Source organism: Phaenicophaeus curvirostris, chromosome 10 (genome assembly GCF_032191515.1).
Source record: "Phaenicophaeus curvirostris isolate KB17595 chromosome 10, BPBGC_Pcur_1.0, whole genome shotgun sequence".
Taxonomy (NCBI): Eukaryota; Metazoa; Chordata; class Aves; order Cuculiformes; family Cuculidae; genus Phaenicophaeus; species Phaenicophaeus curvirostris.
Window position 1 is genome coordinate 17,714,840 of NC_091401.1, and position 19,600 is coordinate 17,734,439.

General features: G+C 42.1%; 1 protein-coding gene across 11 annotated transcripts in view; it reads right to left on the reverse strand.

Annotated features, from left to right (window-relative positions):
• The window catches only part of LOC138724841 (calcium-activated potassium channel subunit beta-2), a 150,567-nt gene that overhangs the window by 31,407 nt on the left and 99,560 nt on the right, over positions 1–19,600 (reverse strand). For 5 of the 11 annotated variants that reach the window (XM_069865171.1, XM_069865168.1, XM_069865167.1 and 2 more), the window contains exon 2: positions 18,300–18,449. The exons of 5 other annotated variants lie outside the window; for them this stretch is intronic. In XM_069865171.1, coding sequence (XP_069721272.1) covers positions 18,300–18,449 — 150 coding nt within the window. Of the gene's footprint in view, positions 1–8,957; positions 9,098–18,299; positions 18,450–19,600 lie in introns of those variants that run through there. One more of the 11 variants, XM_069865175.1, reaches the window with a different exon arrangement.

Genomic DNA, 19,600 nt, shown 5'->3' on the forward strand with positions numbered 1-19,600 from the left:
GGCTGCTGTAATATGGATTACATTTTTTTTTATATGGTATAAAATTTAACTTACACCCTCACCTGCTCCTCTTCCTTATACTGGAAATCCTGTCACAAATTCCCCTCAGCTCAGCTTTCTTTTTTCTTCTTTTAAAGCTGATGTATAAGCTTAATGAAATCTATCATTTCAATGCTCTTTGATATGTACTTCAGAAGAGACCAAGTAATTGATTCTCTTCTTATTTACATCAGTGAGGTCAGGAGCTGAATGCAGAAGTGAGTGAAGGAGTAGGGCAATGCACAGAACCTGTTGGGACCAGAGCAAAGGCATGTCTTTACTTTGCTGTGGTCCCTTGGGGAATCTTAACAGCTGGACTAATGTTGGATGTAATTGAACAAATGTTCTCCTTAAACTGGCAGAAAGTTCAGTATCTAAATATAATCTTTGCTGAAAGAATCCTCAAACACTGAATGTTGACCTTCACGGAAGCCAAAAAAGAGAGTTTTCAGTACCTGTAAAGATTTAAAAAATAATATAGAACTTCTTGTCCAATAGCAGCTTTTTTATTTCTTCATGCTGTTTGTATTTATATTTACCTTTTGTCACAAAGGAAATTCAAATCAATAGTCAATCAAAGTCAAGCATTCTATCACCTTTCCACTCGAATGCCTGAGTCAGATGCTTATAATGTAACAGCAGCAACACTGCGAGTAGCGGATTAAAAACCCCAACCTTTTGCACTATAGCCCACAGAAGTGCCTTTTCTTTTTTTTTCCTTTATCCTGGTGGAGTCATTTGCCGTCATGTTGTCATCAAAAGTGGTCTATTGACACCTTACAGTTAATGGAAAATGTGGCTACTGGACTATTTCAGTTGCCAGAATGCTCCACAGTTAGACCAATTTGCTGCTACCAAATTCTAAGCTCTTGGCAGGAGCCCTGCTATCAAATGTATTTGCCAACTGGGAATTGGTAATTTACTTCCTTTCACTCAGGTGCAAAGAAGAGCAAAGTTTATTTAATCTGGAAGGTGGGAAAGCTGGAGTGGGACAAGGAATGACTATCACTTTCCAGCTTCCCTTTATGCCCCTAGGAATTTTACTTTTCTTCCACCACCATTTTGAAAGCTCTCCCCTCCTTCACTGCTGGTGGCGCAACAGTGCTTTTAGCAGCCAGTTCCTTCTGGGGCTTTCTAGTTCCAGGCTTGGTCTGATGTGAAGGTGACCATAGGGTTACGGAAGATGCTCATCCGATCCCTTGCTGCTGTCAGTCCTACTGCAGGACACCAACCCTGGTGTTAAGGTGGTGGGAGAGGAAGGACTGACAGGAGGAGGCAGCACTCCCAGTTCTGTTTCTGCAGGTTTTGATGCACAAAATAAATTCCTGTGGGGTATGCAAGTATTGGGCATTGGCCACTGAGCAATAATAAATTGCAATAAGTAATTGACAATATTGCTAAAGTATCTGTATTTTCAGTTTAATTGAAAACATGGAGCTGATCTAGGAGTACTTAATCTGGGAGCTGTAACTTAATTGCAGTGAAAAGCAGTACTGGAAGACCACCCGTGGATTTTGACAGATCAGGTCCCCTGTAGTTAAACTAAATGTCAACACAGTGTACATGGCTGCTGATTTCAGGTTTCCTAATTTGTAAAACAATGTGAAGAATATGTTGCAATTGTGAACGCAGCAGCTGAATTATAGGTACTTAGGCAGCACTGTAGGGATATGAATTCTGTTTATTGCACAAACCTGCTTCTATAATTAATAGAAATTGTATCTTTTCCTTGCTCTGTTTTCATTAATTCTGACTGATAGCTTTGGAAGATCAGAATGGATTAGGAAACACATTTTGGAATAACGGGAGTGAATCAGAGGACTTTCTTGGCTTTTCAGCATCACCCCAGATCTCTTTCTTCAGCGTGCAAGGAGCAAAATTACTTGCAATGCTCTGTGTGTAACAGACCATCTGTCAGCACAATTATGGCTTTATTTTATTTTTCCCTGCTTTCTGGGAGAAAAGATCCAAACTTGCCTAGCTGCCTGCCTGAATTAAACATTATTAAATGTATTTTAAAACCCTGAGAAACAGCCACATTCAGTTCAAAGCCTGCTTAAACCCCAGCAGCTCTCTTACACCAATGCCAGCAACTCCCAATACAAACTGGCTTTAGGGTTTACCTAAAAATCTGCAAACGATCCAAACACCAATGTCTCCTTTAGCGGGAGTTTTATAGGCCTTTCCCTCTTCTCTTAGGAGGCGTAAACATATCAAGGTTTAGAGCATTTCATTAGTCATTATTTGTTATTGTATTTCATTGTTCAGAAAGCTATGGTAGATACTTTTATTTTGAATAAGCATTGGGAAAGAATAAGTCATCTCTGATACAGCGAGCCTATTCTGAGCCTCTGGAGCCGTGCAAGAGAGATGATCGAGGCAAAGCTTCCAGTCAGGAGAGTCTCTATACTCTTGATGCTTGGTACAGCTGGAGAACCCAGAAAGGAGCATCATTTCCAGATGCTACGCAAGAGTTGGTCTCCTGATGGGAAGCTTTGCCCCTCGCCTCATCTCTCTTGGGGTCAGAGGCACAGGAATAGGTGTGTCAGAGATGACTTATTTTCCCAATGATTCATTAAAAAAACATTAATCTTAATAGCTTTCTAACATGAAATACATAACAAATACTGACTACTGAACTGCTCTAAAGAGGGCCCTTTATTGATATGACTCCTTAGCCAAATGTAATGCAATTAAATGATTGGATTTCATTACACATATTGACATGGTGTCAGTGACAATTTCCATTCACCCTATTATTTCTATAAATAAAGTCATCTGCTATAATTAGAAAATATGAACACGCTAAGACCTCCATTAATTCTTCCCAAAATTAATCTAAGAGCTGGGCAGATGTTTATTAATACCTTGTTACACTGCGTTCATCAGCTGTTACCAAGAATAGAAAGGGTGAGACCTGATCTCACACTGAAGGTTAAATAAGAGCAGATAGGGCCAAATCTTGGCTTCTGGTTGACTTTTTGACAATATGTCAATTTTCTACATCAAAATGCTTTTTAAGCCCTTAATGTCTCTCTCTCTCTTTCTTCCCCTCAGTATCCTTTGCACCATGTGTGAAACTCAGAGGTGTTCCACTCCCTCCAGCATGGAGTTCAGCAGTCCCTTAGCTGCATCCTGATGTCACATTTGATTTCAGTACAGCTCAGTTACATCAGCCTGGGTCTTGTCCGCTGCTTCCCTCCCTGGAAGGTACTTAAGGAGCAGTAGTGCTGGGTGAAATCCTAGGTCTACCCTATTCAGTGCCAGGCATCCTCTGATAGGTGTGAGGAACAGCAGGTGTGGATGACCCTGCACTAAGCTGTGAGAGGTGCTGCGACCAGCCTGTGGGGCCTCATGCACCCTCCCGGTATCCTTTGGTTGGCAGGTTTCAGAGCTGGTCTAACCTTTGTCCCAAGCCATCTCCCAGTGTCACATTCACTGCGTCTTCTGCCAAGAAGCTCCACAATTAAATTATGTTCTCTGCCAAAGTACTTTTTTCCCTGTTTCTTTTAAATACTGTCCTCAATAACCTGAGGTCACTTCCTGATCTTCCTCTCCTTCCTATTTGTTTGGTATTTTCTGTCCCTTCCCACTATCTTCTTTCTCATCATCACCCCGATCTCTTCTCTTGGCACTTACTGTCCAGGTTTGGTGTCCATCTGAGCAGCTCTGTTGACTTCAGCAGTGCTGTATTAATTGTGCCAGCAAAGCAACTGTCCTGTGACCTCTGCAGTCACAGCAAATGCTTGGCTTTGTCTGTCTCTGTGTGGCTGTATCAAGGAGCTCTGGGGTTCATGCTGGTGCTAACTCCTGCTTGCTCATATTCCCGGTGTGCTCAGGCTGCCTATGCAGAGAAGGAGGCACCTGATTTCTGGCATGAGCCATCTGAAGTACAAACAATGCTTATTCACATCAGATGTTCACAGAAACAGTGCACAAGATATATGTCTGGTTTACTGCATTGGGACTGCAATGGAGCCTGTTTTCTTGTTTTATGAAAAGTTTAAATCTTGCTGGCAAAACCTTATGAACTTCTCCTGAAGGATTCAGCCTTCCAGGCTGAACCAATTTTTTTCAGCTGATAAGTTCTGTGATTCTTTGCAAGCTCTTAATATGCTCATACACACTAAAGTGGATGAGATGAAATTGTACGTCTTGTGGCCTTTTCTCCCCAGAATACAGGGCTGTTGCCATTATTCATTTAATGCCAAGTAAAACACAGCTGTTCACAACTGGGATTTACTTTGTGGGGTAAGATGCACTGCTAGACAGCACTTGGTCTGAATCTGCTGTTACATTTTTGTCTGGACCATATCTGAAATGAATCTACGGCAATTTGTGAGTTGTCCAGGGTCAGACCTGACCCTTCTTTACTGCTGTACCCAGCACTGAGAGGCTGGAGCTCCTGTGTTTCATCACGCCTCAAAGAAGTATATAAATAATGTGTTCAAGATAGACTTTCCACACTACAGAGTAGGATAGGCATGACCCGAAGCCCACCATACAGTCATCAGCCTAGATCCTGAATGGAAGAACTGGCTGATGAGTACTTTGAAAGACTGGTGCTGATGGCTGGCCCATCCCATGGCAAACTTGAAGGCAACCAATGCAGATAAAAATGGCTCAGCAAACCAAAAACTAGTGTTCATATCAAAACTTCTCTTGAACTCAAAAAAGAATATGGGTGAAAAATTAGGCTGCCCAGCCATAGAGAACACATGTATGCAGATAACCACGCTGCACCTTTACACTTCCCTGGGTTGAGTGCTCAGGTCTTATTTGTACACAAAAATTTTAAATTCAAATATAAAACAAAACCTGAAAGAAATCCAATGTTGCTTCAGCACTTTCTAGCCCTTGCCCATCTCCTCTAAGTTGGATACTACTTGTCTGTTCTCTTGTCTGCCATCTCTGAAATTATCCACTTACTTTTTGCACTCGCTTTCACTTTCTTGGAATTGCCTTTGCAGAAATGCACATAAACAGCTATTCTTCAGGTCAGCATTTCAATTAGTTTTAAGTTGTACACTTCTATTTCCTGAGTCTTTACTTATTTATTATTATTTATATTGAATCTTTTTCTGAGTGTTTGCATTGATTTTGATAACTCTGTTGGGTGCTTATCTATATAAATAGATCAATAGCTTTTGGAGTTTGCTTTCTGAAGCAATAGACTGAGAGGTTTGCTTCAAACTTGAAAGCTCTGTAGTGACTTTATTAATACAGAAAGCTATTACAAAAGTATGGTCCATAACATTACTTCAAACACTTGCTAAAGTAAGTGGATTTTGTACCTTTTCTTCCTGGCCAGTTGTATTTAAGCAGTTGCCAATCTTACATCTCCTTTTTTCTTTACAAACACACTCAGTTCACCAGGGAAGAAGATGCTGACATCGTGACGGGGTTCTTTCCAGAGTTAACAGGCTTGGGTTAATTGCTGCTCCTGTCAGAGAAGGTGTATGGAGCATCCTGGGCTCCTCCAAGGGTCTAATGTAAAGGGAGGATCTAATGGGAATCAATCTCCCGTCTCAAATGAGAGATGCTCCCTTCTCTTAAGGAAGTAAAACAAACCTTCCTCTAAACTGAGCTGAATTATAATCAGGCACAAAATAAGACTTTCATTTTGGGCTAAGCGAAAAAAATGTAGGTCCACAAAATCTCTGTGTGAAGCCACCAAGAACGTAGCAAGATAATACTGTAGCAAGATAAGGGGGATTAAGATTACTTCTGGGCTTTTTAAGAAATAAGAGGTGAAAAAGTTAATGGAACACTCAACTGGGAGGCATTGCTGGAACCTGCAAAAAGTGATAGATTGAGATAGCTGAGTGCACAGCAGTTGTGTTGTATAAAATACCATTGCATGGCCCGTCTTTTCCATATATATCGAAGCTTGCACAATTCCATGTAGATTATGGCATGGAGCCTTTAGGAGCTATGGGTAATGAAGCTGATCATTTCCAGCTGATGTGTGCAATAAAGAAATAGCTGAACTACAATGAACTGGCCATTAGTGAAATGAGAACTACAATGGCTGACAACACAATGGCATAATCATTGCAAGATGGGCAGTGTGTCTCTTGTTGACTAGTCATGAATCTTTCAGAGGATAAGCTTGGTATTCTGGTTTGGGGTCTGCCTATTGATTATGCCTCACTTGAGAAGGTCTGATGTTTATCAGCCACCCACTTGTAATTTTTCTGGGCTAGTCTGGTTTTTGTTTAGTGTAGGAAACAGCTCTGGCACAAACACAGCAGTGCCTACTGCACTCCGTATTCAACAGCAGTGGGTGTTGAGAATTTGCTTGTATTGTTGTGGAAATTAGATGTTACTTTAATCACTGTGGTGAGTTTGAGTGGAATATTTTGTAGAGACAATAACAGCCACTGACAATCCAAATTCAATGTAGGCCTAATCCAGATTGTATTGAAGCTGCTGAAGTATTTATATTATACTTAAAGGACATTGGCCTCAGCCTCAAAAGAGTACACTTCAGGTTGAACTACTCTGCATTTGCAGAGATCTTATTAGATTGCAGAGTTGGTATTAGATTTGCTCAGTAGTGTGAGAACACTACTATTATGTTAAATTACTTTTTCAGTTAATAATATATTCTTTTCTACAAGGATTTTTGTTTCTTAAGTCTTTTTTACCTGTTTGCCTTCAGCTGGTTAGGGAATTAATTCTCGCTTTTTGCCTTGAACTACTACGTACAGTTATCTTGCAGGATTAACCAGCTCTTGTCTGCTTCTCAAATGAGTGCTCGATATGCTAAACTTTATTGTTCCTTGGGTAGGTTGTCCCTTTTTTACCGGTGGAAGCAAAACAAGAAAGAACTTCATGAATTATAAGGAAAACTAAATCAAAATAGGTTTTTGACCCTAAGCTCTTCCAGAGATAGGCTCAGCACTGACTTCTGGGGAAGCTCTCTTCATACCAGAGCCTCTTCTGTCACAACATACAGATATACTTTATGAGCCTATTCCAAACAAAACAGATCCCTGAGATCCTATCTGTATTACATTATTTATAGTATTTACACCTCTAAAACTAGCATCAGGCTAAGTACTTTTGAGGGATGTTGGAGGACAAAGTCTCTAACTTTCTCTAAAGAGCTTAATAGTCATATTTTATTCAAAATAAAAAATATCCTTACTTTCAGGCTGTAAGATACTGGATTAAAAAGGCTTTTCTCCTTAAATTAGCTCACAGAAATATAAACCCCTGAAGGGAGCAGAGGAGACAGCTGTGGAGGGAAGGGAGCCAGCACTGCTGAGTACAAAGCAACTTTCAGCTGCCTCATCCAGAGATGCACTTTCAGCTTCAGCTTGGGTTCCCTATGGATACTTCTATCCCTGGGAGCCCAGCTGGGATCAGAGAGGGTTGGAACTGCCATGCCCCTACTGCACAGTGTTCCCTGTTTTCCTGTGCAGAACCAAGACCCGTCCCTGCTCCATCTGGGACAGGGGAACCAGGGGTGGTGTGATCAGGGTGTTGCCTTTGGATGTGCCCTAGTTATAAGGGCAAAATCAGACTGCTCTTCCTCTTTGTCAGAAGTCAAGAGTGTATAACAGCTCCTCAGTTCTGGTTGCCATGCACAGATAGCACTATTGCCAATATTTTGCCATAGTACAATTACTTGTTTTTTTTCTATGTGTAGCACATCACAGTGTCAACATTCTTTATAAAAATTCATTCAATTATTTTTTAAAAAAAAGGAAAACTAAATAATAGCATATGGAGAAATGTTCAGGAAAAGGTTATATTTCTGCATCAGGTACGCTTGAAGTTTAGTAGGATACTTTTGAAGGAGGTAGGATACCTTTGCCATAATGGAGAACAGTGAGTGTGAAATGGAGCACAGTGCTCAAGAGGGCAACAGTGAACAATACTAATACATCATTTGAGGATACGAGGGCAGATCCACCATTAGAGGTTGATGGTTGTGAAGTAAAGCTGACAAGAATTTTGAAGCCATAAGTTCCAGCTTGTTTCAGAATTTTAATGTGTTTCCACATGAATGATAGTTGGTTAGATATTGTAAGCATAGTACTGGAAAATTAGAATTAGCTAATGAGTAAATTAAACTGAAATTTGGGCAGAGAGATTTGAGAATAGATGTAAGTCATGATGGACTTTGCCCTCCAAGGAATTATAATTTTTTTTAATCAGTCTGTGAATTCTTATCAGATTTGAAATTGTTTCCATTACAGATGCTAGAAATCTGCTGGGGTTATAGAAGAACAGTAACAGAAAAACAACAGAAGAGATGTAGGTTGAAAGTGATACAGTTTTGACTTAATGATCTCCCCTTGTGAGATGCTCATCACAGATGAAATTTCTGGGCTTCATTCCTGGCCACAACACAGTGACAAAAACACTTTACACTAACCTCACTGAGCCATTCCTAGTTCTTAAGATAATGTCTGTTACATAGCCAAACCCCACAGCTGTCTGTTCAGGGTGAGACAGAAAGAAAGCTGCACAGATAGACACAGGACATAAATAACTCTGACTATTAGCTGCACAGTGGGGAAACGACCCAAAGGTGCCAGGCAGAGGAGGTGGTTCCGTGGTGAACCCTGGGGTGTGCCAGAGTGCCCAGGCACCTGCACTGCAGCACTAAACTAAATCCACTTCTGAACAATAGCGCTTTGATTAACACAGGAGTAGGGATGCTGCACAAACTGGCCTCGTGCTGACACAGAAATGAACCAGACAGTTCAAATACGAGAAACGGAAAAAGCAGTAAGCTTTAGTAAAAGAAAGCCTCAATGACTTTATTAGCATATTGACCCATCCATGAAGATCTGGAAGATCTGACATTTTTTGTATTGGTTCTCAAGGACCATTGCAAGAATATTATAGATAGGGGAACAGAGATGCAGAGCAGTCCAATAACTTACCATGATAGTACCTACCGAGTCAAAATTACATCCAAGGCTTCCCTCTCCAATTTCTGAGGTTATGTCATGCTGATTTTTTCAGGAAGGTCATTTTAGCACCCATGCTGAATTCGAAATCTAGTCCGATACTTGTTTAGGAGATTTGAGTAATCTCTTTAAGAGCATTAACAAGTGCTAGATTCCTAAGGAACAATCCTCTCTCAGCTCAGTCTGGAGCAGAAGGATTTGAGGTCATGGCTATGTGTAGAGGTTTTTAAGGCAGTCTGGAAACAAATTAGAGCCTGTTGAGTAATGGAGAATGGAGGTACAAAGCCTGCAAATGATTTTAGGTTGGTTTTGGGGTTCAGTTGCCTAGCTGCCCTGGAGGCAACCCATAATATTCTGCATGATACTACAGTATTGATCACATGATATGCAGAGGGGCTTGCTTGACAGGTTTACTCTCTGAGCCACATACACCTGCAGTCAGTTGCCAAATAACATGTGAACGTTTTGCTGCATTTTTCCAATGTCTCTTCATGCTGCCTGTTGGCCCTTCATGATACAGCGCTGGCCCTGGAGCTGTGTGATGGGAACTAACTTCTAGTTAAGGGAGCGGGTGGGAAAATTCGGTAAAGCAAAGTCACTGATGCTTAAATGCCAAGCTGTTACATCTTCAGTAAATCTTAGATCAGAAATCAGTCATCTTTATTTACAAATAATTAGAAAGATAATCAGCAGATATAAAGTCAAAAGTTCACTTGAGACTCTTGGGTTAAATTTTGGTAAGGGCTTTGAGGAATTTCATGTGAATCCTTGCATCCAAAATTGCTCTGTGTGCTCTAGTTGTTGGATGGATCTAAAATAAACCATTTCTACATCTTCTCATCTGAGAATATGTACCTGAAAATACATCAGATTAGCCCTTCTCTTGCAGATTGGTCCAAGAAAATAACAAAAATCCCACAAAAGCAGCATTCCCACAAGACTCCTATCATGTCAGGCAGACCAGTCATCTAGCAGCTTGTGATGGTGTTGTACTATTAACCCTTATGCCCTTTCCCTTCCCAAAAGGCTGATGAATTTTTATCTAGATCCAGAAACAAAGAGAAATACCGTGGTCTGTGGGGGTAGATGCTGCTGATGCTCCTCTCAGACACCCTGCTGTTTCACAGCTGGCAGCAACAGATAAATTTATCGGTTGCCTGAGCCAGGGTTCACCAGATGGAATTGCATCCCACTGAGGGGTAATGTTGGACTATTGCAGCCTCAAGAGTAGACGTAGGTTTGAGTATTAACTCATCTCAGCTTCCAAGCTTTGAACTAAAAGAAAATTTGGAACGTAACTGGAATCCTGAGGCCAAATGCCTCAAACTAAAGAACATACAATGCAATAGCTACACCTGGATGGCTACTATAGCTCACCTAGCAGTAAGTTTGCTATCCAAGCTATAATAAGTTTGGTACTTTTCTGTGTCTGATAAATTGCAACAACAATGATTTTACTATGAAAACAAACAAACCTCCCACTAGACCAGTGCAAAGCAACATTAAATCTCATGTCCCTGCATTTGAGAGATATTTTTATAGAGGCCTATGACAATTTTTGGAGAAATGGCAGCATAAGTGACCAAATAGAAGCACCTAATATAGCATATGGGTAATCTCCTTGGCAAGGCCTATAAAATGAACATAAAAGACGTATGGTGAATACTGGTTAAAGTAACACAATATTTGCACAAAAGACAGCAGTGAATATGGTAAACATGAAAATAAATTGTTGATAAATTAAATGCATCCTTGGCAGGGCAGATCCTCTGCAGGAGTGCAATGGACTCTTGCCTTGGAGTGACCTGCTGCATTTGTCAAGATTCACCATTAAATTATATCCCAGCACACTCCCTGTCTGGTGGCTGCTGCACAGCAGAGAGGTGAGCAGAGATGGGAAGAGGACACCATGAAACTGCCTGCCCTTGGGGCCCAGAGGGTGCTAAAATCCTGAATATAATGTAGGTCCTGACATGACTCCTTTAAGGTGAACGATAAGGACTTGCTGCTAGGCAACCTGCCTGAAGGATCCATCAGTCATAGTTCAAAAAGCCCATGAAAGTGTGGACCACTAAACCACCGTTTAATGTCACTCAAAGATAGAGTGAGTTGCCAAGCTGGCCTGTTGGGGGAGGTGCTCTGAAGTGAGTGGTGGGGCTCCCACAGATGGTCTCACTGGGTGCTGAATGTAAGCCCTCTAAGGGTTAAATACTTATCTTAGCACTTACAAACTTCCATAATAAGAAAGCTTTAATTGAAAGCACCCATCTGCTTCAGGAAACACATCATGCAATGATCAGACAGCATTGCTTATCATAGCAGTAACATGGGGAATCATGCAAGATGGGACTAGGCAGCCTAAATCCTAACTGCTTTCAAGTTCCAGAGCAGGAAGTCAGTCCTCCTCAGGCTTTCATGGTCGTTTAAAATTACAAAACAAAATCCACCTGGCATCCACATTCTTGGTCCTCCAAATGGCCCAAAAGGAACCTGGAGCCAGAGGTCACAGCACTGAAAATGCCCACGTGCCAGGTACCTCGCTGGAGGCTCTAGGAGGCACCCACCAGCAGCTCACTTCTCTTGGATGACTGACAGTAGTGCCTCAGACTTTTCTTTTTCTGACATTTTGCTTTCAGACAGTTTTGTAAATGGAGAAAGAAGCAGTCCAGTTCCTCCTGCATGGGAAAATGAAACGAACCCACAGTGGGGAAGCAGGGGAGGAAAGAGGCATGCAATATTTTCCAGTGTCCTCAGTGATATGTGGTAGCAGACAAGAGAAATGATCCCATTGCTTAAGCCCTTAACTCTTGGACACTTTCTTCTATTAATGCCAGATAGAAAATCTTAAAAGTCTGGAAGTGTAGTGAAATTATATTACAGGAAGGAACGCAGAGTTAATCAAGTCATTGAATGTTCATTTGTTCAGTTCAGTACATCTTGAGGTACTATTCACTTCAGCAGAAATGTTAGCAGCTCCCTAGGATCCATTCCGGTTTTATTCCAGGGTAATACCTAACACGTGTTGCCCAAAGCAAGGGACGTTTGAAGTTGCCAAAGAAAAATACTTGGGAAAGAATACTGGCTGCCACTGCCCAGCTCAAATGTTGGACCTGAATTTCAAGAAGAAGCAAAATTGGGCCCAATTCAGACTCTTGGTCACCACGTCTTCCCGTGATCAATCAGAAGAACTCAGGGCCACACAGGAGACCTATGAGACTCTGCAAACTCAGCTAAGCTTTTGTATGATTACCCAGATGGAGCCTTAAGTATGAACATATAATGTCTGTCAGTGTTAATGAAAGCCTTGTAATGGGCATCTCTGCAATATTCACAATCTATGACTGCTTAAAACCACCAGGTCCTATATCAAAGTCATCACTATCTGCAGATATAAAACCACAATATAAAAACCCTGAAACCGCCATAAAAGGAAACAGAGCTACTTCTGCGAGTTGTTCAGCGCACTGGTGGCTACAGTAGGCTCCAATCTGCAGATGTGGTGGTTTAAAACTAAAGAAAGGGCATATTATTAACTTTTATCAGAACCTACACAGCACCTTTCCGTATATAAGCACACCTTGTAGGTTTGATAAAAGTTAATAAATATGCCTTTCTTCATTTTCAACCACCACATCTGCAGCTTGGAGCCTACTGTTGCCACAAGAGCGCTGCACAACTCGCACAAGCATCTGTTTCTGATGGCGGTTTCAGAAATTACTTGGTGTTTAGTGTCCCAGGCTCTGGTTGTGCCATGAAATGGGAACTTGGAAGCACTACTATTCAGAGTATTGTGGCATCAAGACATTTGTGGCATGTCATATCCTGATGTTATACCCTAACATTGCCAGGCACTGTAACAGTGCGTGGAAGAAATAGTGCTATTATTTTCCTGTGTCTATTTGAAGGGTTAGACATAATTGTTAATACACAACATGTTACTACTAGCAAAAATATTAATACAGATGTCCTACTGCTAGTGGTTTTTATTATTAACTGCTACTATTGATGTATATTTTCTCATGTGAGTGCAAATATGCGATAAAGACATTCCTTTACTCCTTTGTGCAGTTTACTCTGCAGTCATGACTCACCCCTTACTCTGAAGCAAAGCCCAAGTGACCCAGCTGTGGTAAGCACACAGGCATCGCAGAAGCAGTTTCCTTAGCAACATGAGCCACACAAAAACATCCAAAACATCTCCTGCCTCCTGCTTGCTGTCCCTTGAAGTTGTTGCTAAATAAGTTGATGCTAAACCTCTTACCCGAATTTTAGAGGTACTATCAATGTATCACAAAGCAAAACCTTTTACTTGCAAGCAAGTTAACTTTCACTCCTGCTCTGACTTCAGGCTTAACAGGAAAAGTAAGTTTTTTATTTTTCTACTATGCTTTCTTCCAAATACTACCTGGGCTCATAAACAGATAAAAGAAGCAACTCCTAAGTCCTCAGCTGATACAAATTGTCATTAAAGATCTGTTAAAGTTAGTGAAACTATGGCAATTCAGAGCAGTCAGCCCAGGATCTGCTGGGTATCTGCTGGTTCTAGGTGCTCATGATAAAGGCTGGATTAAATGCAAAAGAATGGTTCACCCAGCACCAGTAGTGGTTTGGTTTGTTGGAGACAGCTCTATGGTGATTCTTGTTGAGAGATTTTGAAGAAAACAGCTTTTTCTCCCAAAGATTGGGAGCTGCTAGACATGGGGAAAGACGTTTACAAGCAAGCAGAAAAGCACTTTCTGTACATCCAAGGTACGGTGCTCAGTTGTCTGAAGTGTTTCCGTTTTATTTATGCACTGTTTCTTAAAGTATATTTACTCCTTGTCTTGCAGCCTTCTGGGGTAAAGTTTGTATGTTGTACTGCATTGAGATGCTACCTTTTTGTGCTAATTGTAATCTAAAGTTCACTGAGGCTGAATGTATGGCTTTCCTCCTTGTGTAGGTGTGTGGTTGTGGAAAAGCTTCGCAGAAATGAGTGTATTGATTTATGCCTATCACTGTTTGACAAGACCATGCAAAGGTTCTAGAGTTTTAGTTTAGCTGAGGTGTGGTACTCAACGCAGCCTAGTTCTGCTGCTCTTATGTGCAAATTATCTTTGCGACCAAGTGACTTTTGAAGTATTGTGGTAGGCAAAACAGAGCCAGCTTTATAGGCAATAATAACAATAATATATTTAGGCCAAAATGAGTCAGTATTTTGGAGTTTCCACTCTTAGTAATAAGACCTTGCCTGAGGGAGCCTGATCGGTGCTGCCTGTATGAAGAGAGACTGTGCCCTATGGGAGACTCACGCAGCAGCACTAGACAGCCCGAATGATACTGTGGTTGCAAAGAGGTAATGCTGGGGGGGCGCTTAGGGACAACATGAGGGCACCTGGCTGGTGTCTGCTCGGTGCTCAAACTCTGAAGCTACGTCCTCTACTTATTTAATGTAACTCTGAAGGAGCCAGTTTTTGCTAGTTTTGAAGAGATTATAAACAACTAACAAATGAATAATCTTTATATATTTGGTCTGTCGCACAGGTTAGGACTAGCTATATATGGGCTAAATTTATTATATAGACCATTGTATTCCTTGGCATGAACTGAAATGTCAGCCTCCAAGTTCATGGCCATTAACCATGGTGAAAATAAGGGATGCATTTGTCTCGCATGATGAGTTTGCCAGTGGAAGCTGCAAACAGTTTGATAGACTTAGGACTGTGGCTGGGTACTTCTATCAGGTACCTATGAAAATGGTCAATATGGAATGGCTGCTTGCTTATGTGACATGATGGTGTCTCCTGCAGATGTTGGGCACTTGGCTAGAAACAGGGGTCCAAAACAGCAGTGGTTTTCTTGTGCCCTGATGGAATTTGCTGCTTCTGGGTTGAGAGTGTGGTTGTAAGGATAAAAAAAGAGGATGGATTAAACTCACTTGCTGCTTTATGGTGGATTCTGGTAGAGCTTTTCTGCTTAAACTTTTCCCCTTGCTTTGTCTGATCCATCTGGCACTAGTTGCTTGCTGGTCTTTTTGATTTAACAATGTAAAATGGAACAGTTTTATGATTTGGACTGCAGGAGTAAGGATAGGAGCTGAAGCTTTCAAACACCTTGTGTGTATGCCAAGGGGACTAAATGCATTTGAGGCAGTGACTACACTGAAGACTAATTTAAACCTTTGAGTATGGGCCTGAGTGGAGTTTGAACAAGCTGTGTGCTTATGCAATTAGGGCAAAGCTGTGCTGCTGCTTGAGCACTTACAGCACTCAATAGGGGTACAGGCAGGTCAGCTAACTGCTATGTGGTCATATATTTAATCCTCAAATAGAGGGAAATGGGCACCTGTGCTGCCTGGAAGAGGCAGTGAGTTTCTGTCTCAGGCTGGGTAACTGCAGGCTCATATCCTGAGGAGTGATTGCCATTTTAGTAGCACCTGTGCTCTTGTTTTTAATGGTGGTGTTGCTTATTTTTATGAATCAAGAGGCTGCAATCAATTCCAAAAATACTAGGAGCACAGTTTGAGCCCATGAGATCCTGAGTGGATGTATACTTGAAGAAAAAATATTTTGAAAGAAGTATCAATTTGATAATCACTGGAAAGGATTAACACAAGGGACTGTGATTCTACTGAGTGAAACAGAAAACAAGAAATCAAAAATTCCAGATTACATTTTCAGCTTTTCTATCGGTTTGTGTTTGGAGTCAGTCAAGCACCTTCCTTCTCTGCTTTTGCATTCTTTAGACAAGACATCGCAGTATCTGGCATCAGAGGCAGCCTGCGGCTTTAAGACTTTACAGTAATGGAAAGCTTTGGTGAATACTCCTATGGAGATATAAAATTATTAATCTATAGGCATCTGAGAACACTTATGACTTAGCTTATGGTCTTGTATCTGTTATTTCACTTATGGGGTTGTTAATCTCTCATAATGCACATCAGGTTATATTGTAATGATTAAGAAGGGTCTGTTCTATCTATAACTACTGAGAACTGCAATTATTTTAAGTAGTGTAACTTCTGTATCAGTCAGGCAAGTGGTACTAAATGGCTTTAATAATTTGGCTGGGGCTTGTTTCAAGGTGCTGAAAGCACATCATCCCTCAGACCAGCACATCTTTGCTACAGCTCCAAAGCTGGTGTGGGGTCACTGCGGGCAGGAGCCCTGGAGGCCGTGAGATGGATGGCAGAGGGATGTCGAGGAAGGAGGATAAAGGAGTTTGCAGTGTCAGATGTAGCATCTTGGCCTGAGGACCACTAGAGAGGGAGAATAAGACTTGGGTGGGACTGGGGAAATCTAGTAAGTATGACAGAGCAGGGGAACACTGAAGGATGGCTGTGCAGAGTGGGAGGGAAGAGGGCTGCAGACAGTGGGTAAGGGGAAAGGAAAGGTCATTTCCTTCCATATCAAGACCTTCTACTGACAGCAAATCCCACTCAGGAGCAACCTTTGCCTCCTAATGCTGACCCATTAATAGCTAGGAGGCAGCATGCAGCGTTGAGACCCAGCAGGTCTGCTGGCAGCAGCAGGATGCCTTCCATCATGTTCCCCCACCTCTGAAACCTCCAGTGCTTGTCAAAACCATGCAGCTTCACTCAGAGCTAATTAACTGTGTATTATAGGAGATGGACTTCAGTTTTAAGCAGAATAAACACAACTGTGAGCATGCGGGTAGGACATAGATGGGCTTAAGCTATTCCTGAGGTTTTCATTCACTCTTCCCTTGTACAGGACATATTTTGCCTCACTGCCAACCTTTGCACATCAGCTGTAGAGTTAAGAATTAGAAGCAGAGTAAAAAAACAAATGGACAATTTTCCACGCTTGCTGCATGTCTAGTGTGGATGGCTCCTTTTCAATTCAAATAAACCCAGTACAGAAGCTAATTGCTGAGGAACAGTGGGATCTTTCAAAGATCTAATTAAAGGCAATTTAAAATCTCCACTGATGTTAGCAGGAGCACAGAACTGCTGGACACATACCAGTTAGCAAGACCAGTTTACCAACTGAGGGGTGCAGCTGACCTGTTTTAGAAATGGACATGGCTCTGCTGAGCAAATTAGGAGTCAAATTGATATCATGTAGAAATTTGGCCTGTTATATCCTGCATACCCCTGGCAGTGCATCTGGAAAATTATGATATTTCTGAGCACTGAGTGGCAGGTATATGACTTTGCTGGAGGATGAGTGTGGTGCTAAGTGAAGTCAGCTTGATTTAGACCTAGGCCAGCAAAGAATATACATATGTGCCTGGAGTGCAAGGGTTACAAGCATCTGTGGGGATGCATCAGGAATGCAGATTTTTCACAGTACTAAAGTAAAAAGTTTACTTAAATGACAATTGAGTCACTATCTGCCTAACTCCACACTTTCCATCTTTTTCCCTTTCTGGAGAAACACCTATTGAAACCACACTGCCTCATACTTTTGTAAACAACAGCATATTCCACCCAGCAGCATTTACCTGTATGTGGGCACACAGAAGTGAGTCCCTGGCCACATGGGAGCCAGAGGGAGTTCTGCCACAGAGTTCAGCTGGCACTAAAATCTATCCCTGTAAAAGTGCATTTCTACAGTTGCACCATGGTATCTCTGTTTAGACCTCTAGTTAAATGCACGTTAAAGTCTAAGGTCAGGCCACCTGGCAGCAAATTAATGGTCCATAGCGTAGCAACTGCTGCGGCGTCTCTCATTAACAGAGAGGTAATATTGCTGCAAGTGGCTTATACGTGCAGAATAATGGTGCTTGTGGCTTGCACCTGCATAGATGAGGATGCCTGTTGCATGCAAACAGATTATATGAGACACAAGGCATTTCTCAGCCCAGGAGGCACTGCAGAGCTGCAGTGTCCCAAAGGAAAACTTGTGGCGGTGGTGGCTTCTATAACCCGCATCATTGTTTTGGAGGGGGGTAGGGGTGCGTTCACACAGACCCCTTCACTGATTAAGTTTTTGGTGCCTCTGCCTGCCCTTCACCTGCAGGGGTGGTAAAGGCATCATCAATATTTGTGTTTACAGCCTCTGAATAAGCATGCAAAACCCAGGTGGCTCCTTTGCTACCACTGCCCCTCTGCTGGCACCACATGCCGTATCTGGTTATTGGTACACTTGTCTACCAAATGATCCTTAAATTTAAAGGAGGGAAATGTTGTGTCATTCAGGACACGTACAATACTCCAGCCTGCTGGGCTGCCTCTGGGCTCTTCAGCAGCAGCCTGGAAGGCAAGGTTCAGTACTCGGCATCGGGGTCTCTCCAACACCCTGCTGCTTGGCATGCAAAGTGGCACAGAGAAGAGGTGACTTCTCTGGCTTCTTTAGAAGAAGAATAGAAAGGGAAATAAGATACATTTACCAGCTTTGAAGGTGTGAAGGGTGCTGAGGCCTTCTTTTTTCCTTTTCCATTGCTGTGCTTCTCATCTCTCTTGGGGCCCATGTTGCAAATCCTATGTTCCCATCTGAAGAGTACTGGCTGTGGACTCCCTCCAGAGCCCGTTGACGCAATCTGGGTCATTCAGAGAAGGTTGTCAGGAAGGATCCAGTGCCTCCCTGCTGTGCTAGCACTGAGATTTGCCTTCTAGGCTGTGCGAGGGGCTGGTCTGGTCCTGAGTCCTGCTCCCAAACCTTGTTCACTCAACCTACTGCAGCCTGGAAATTTCCAGGGTGTCCCCTGAGGTGACTGGCTCACGCAAGGCAGTGCTGGGGCACCATGTCAGAAACACAGGGGAAATACTCCGTGGGATTCATCTAAGCACCTTCTTTCAGTGAGAAGTCAGTGGCTGAAGCTGGCATAGAGTATCCGTGAGAGGCAGAACCCACCTGCCCTGTGAAGGGGCTGCTGGTGAATAAGGGTATTTCTAGCAAAGCAATGAAGCCCTCCTGGGGAAGGACGGGATTTCAAGTGAGACTGAGTGGATTACCACCAAGAGCTAATCTGTATGGCTGTTTCATAGGTTTCTCCAGTGCCTGGACTCTGCTCAGCAACAGACGTTGTATGTGCTGAGAATAAATGATTTCTCAGAAACGCTATGTAAATATATATGCATGCAAAGGTCCAGAGAAACTACATCAGTTTGCTTGTATTTTAGCTTTATCTATAGAAAAAATCTCCCCATTCCAACACCAGTTTAGTACTGAGGGACCAGGTGTGCTGTCAAGCACCATGGCTTGGTGGAGGCTACTTTCCACCTGTCAGTTTGTATTCATCATGAATCCCTATGTCTTTCCTTGACCTTGTTCTAGGTATTTACACAGACAAATGCTAATGCCAACAAACTGAACTCCAAAGCTAGTGTTTAGACCATTGTTAACGTCCTGCTCACTTACTGCAGTCAAAATTCACAAGCAAAGGCAGAATACACAAGCACTCCTCCTCCAGCACAGGGACCACACCATACAGGTGCTGTTCTACTGTTAGTCCCTGTGTTCAGACCAGCTTTGCTGCACAGCACAAGTTACATGGGTGACAAACTTCCAAGGCTTTCCAGACCAATAGTTACTACAAAGAAGTAAAAGTGAAGGCTTACACTTCTATCTGGATACTCTTTCTGTTCAGCTGCAGGTTTTTATCTAAATTATTTAAATGCTTACTGCCTCAGTTTTTCCATTTGTAAATCCCTAATCTGTGTATTCTTGGATTAAAAGCATTGAATAACA